Here is a 2,529-nt window from a genome sequence, read left to right as displayed (position 1 = left end):
GCGGCCCCGGGCGTCCCGGGCTGGGCCGCGCCGCCCCCTGCCTGCGCTGCGCCGTCGGCGCCCGGGTTCTGTTTCTTCCACTTGGTCCTGCGGTTCTGGAACCAGATTTTGACCTGCGTTTCCGTGAGGCTGAGCGATAGCGCGAGGTTCAGGCGCTCGCACACCGACAGGTAGCGCGTGGCCCGGAACTTGTTCTCCAAGGCCACCAGCTGCTCATAGGTGAAGGCGGTGCGCGCGCGACGCGGCTTGGCGCAGTTGGGCTCTGCGCGCCGGCGCCGGGGTCGCGGGGAGCCGGGCGAGCCCGGGGATTCCGTGGGGCCGTCCCCGCCGTCCGTGCCGCGCTCCCCAGCCACCAACGCCCCGGCCTGGGCCTCCGGAGAGCGCGCCGGGCCGGCCAGAAAGCGCGCAGCCCGCGGCCGTCCTGCGTCCTCGTCCTCCTCTTCGGCCTCGGAGCCCTCCAGCGGGGACTCCGGCCCGGCGCCCGGGCCCGCAGCATCTAGGGGAGAAGTGGATCGTGACCAGAAGCCCAAAACGACCCGGCCTGTCCGGGTCCCCAAACCTCCTCAGAGCTCGCGCCTCTCCCCAAGCCAAACCTCCAGTTGTGTACATTCCACACCGCGCTTCCCCACCCCAGACAGTCCATTTTCGAAAGCCACTTAGGGGTGCGATGTCCTCTAGCTCTTTATGAGTCTGCCAACAAATAGGCGTCCGAGCAGTATATGCGGGGTGAATGAATGACACCCCTCATTAAAAAAGAATAGTATTGCATTGTTGCACACAGCTATGATTTAATAAAAAAAACAAAAAAAAGAAAAGAAAGAATAGTGACCTTATTGGGCAGCCATATGGGGGGGGGTAGGAACGTCTTACATTAAGACATCGAAAGTCAAGCGCGTTTAGGGTTGTGCCTCCCCAGTCCCTATAAGTCTATTTTGGTCTAACGCTCCTAGCAATTAAAAAAAAGTTATTAGGCCCTCCGTTTACCCCGCCCCCCGCCCTTTAAAGTGAAATTCCCCCTTTCCCATCTTCTCTCTCACGCCGTGTTAATAGAGTTTCAGATTTGTGCGGGGCCGGATCGATAGATGTCATCTATTAAAGGTAAGTTTTAATCGAACAATATTAGGATCAGACAGGGAAAGGGGGTTTGAAGTCGGTACCTGCAAGCTGTGGGCAGCAGATATGCAGGCGCCAGTAATAGAATATCGATCATGAGGGTGGGGGGATGGGAGCGCGGCCCCTCGGAGCGAAGATCCGCACAATTACTAGGCCGCCCGCCCCGGTCCAAGCGCGGCCGCCAGAGGCGCCCCGGGCCCCAGGCAATCACCGCCAAACTTGCAGAAGGGAGCAGGGGACTGTGAGACGCCCAGTCTCCCCGGGGACCTGAACTCCTGACCCTCCTGGGGACCTCGCGCCCACTCCTCACCCAGCATAAGTCCTGCTGTCTTTCACCCTTCCTTTAACCACAACTTTCCTAGACCGTTCGTCAGGTGTCCGCGAGGGTTATGAGTAAGCCAAAAGGATTTCGAGGACAAAGTACTAAAAGCTTCCCATTACCGCACCCACGCCTCGACCCCCGCCTCGATGAAGCGCTGGGTCTGGGGAGAGTGAGCGTGTGAGGCAACCTCGTCTCTGTAGGTGTCTCCAGGTGTCTGGGCACCTGACCTCGCTACTCATCGACACCAGGGCACAAGCCTCAGCTTCAGCTCTCTCATCCATAAAATGCGGGTGGTGATAACGATGTTGTCTACCTGGCAGGTTCCAAAGTTTTTCATCACCTTCATTCCCGCCCGGTTCCTGGCACGAGGGAAGCGCCTTAAATGCCAGGTAAATAAGTGAGCCTGGCAAAGTGGGTGCTGGGTGTTAGCTGCCCCTGCGAGCAGAGGCGGGTGAGCAGAGATGGGGCTTCCATGGCAAATCCCTGTCCCGGAACGCTCACAGCCTCCTCTCCACCTCAATCCAATTCTGAGACAGGGGCTACACTTAGTACCTGGTCCAGTTGCGCCTCTCTCTTTGGGGAGGACGCCGTTAAGGGCCATTCACCGGGGCCTTGCTGTTCCCCCACACACACTATACCGCATCATCCAGACAGGGGCCATCTCTCATTCTTACCAGGGGTCTCCTGCTGTCGACCCATGTCCCCAGAGCGGCCGTCCTTCCCCGCTTCGACCTCCGCCAAACTTTTCTTGGCTTCCCGGGGGGCGAGGCGCACAGCCGGGAGCGCAGCGCGGGTGAATTTCTGTGGGTCCAGGATGTCCAGGACTGAGAAGGAAATCTTGTGATGGGACGGAGCCGCTTTGGCCCCGCCGTCCTGCCATGCCAGCATGCCCGCTACTGCGGGCCTGGGGCCGGCAGCGCAGGGTCCGGTACAGCTCTCCGGCTTGCCTTCGGCCGAGGCTTGGCCGCAGCTCTCAAGCCCGGAGCTGGGCTCGCTCCACCGAGAGAGACCGAGGAAGGGGCGGGGAGAGAGCCGCGGGGGACTGCGCGCCGATTGGCACTTGCGCGCCGGGACTGGCCTTGGGATTACCCGGC

The 2,529-nt window shown here is 60.7% G+C and overlaps 1 protein-coding gene across 1 annotated transcript in view; it reads right to left on the bottom strand.

Annotated features, from left to right (window-relative positions):
- Positions 1 to 2,323, bottom strand: part of NKX1-2 (NK1 homeobox 2) — a 4,543-nt gene extending 2,220 nt beyond the window's left edge. Inside the window, exons 1-2 of the mRNA XM_012807772.1 lie at positions 2,110 to 2,323; positions 13 to 496 (exon numbers count right to left, since the gene is read on the bottom strand). Of these exons, the coding sequence (XP_012663226.1) occupies positions 13 to 496; positions 2,110 to 2,323 (698 nt within the window). The remainder of the gene's footprint in view (positions 1 to 12; positions 497 to 2,109) is intronic.
- Between the last annotated feature and the right edge of the window lie 206 nt (positions 2,324 to 2,529).

This window comes from Otolemur garnettii, unplaced genomic scaffold, assembly GCF_000181295.1.
Source record: "Otolemur garnettii isolate 467f Iridium unplaced genomic scaffold, OtoGar3 scaffold00075, whole genome shotgun sequence".
Classification (NCBI taxonomy): domain Eukaryota; kingdom Metazoa; phylum Chordata; class Mammalia; order Primates; family Galagidae; genus Otolemur; species Otolemur garnettii.
The sequence above is the reverse complement of the archived record's forward strand: the minus strand, read 5'-3'. Positions and strand labels throughout refer to the sequence as shown.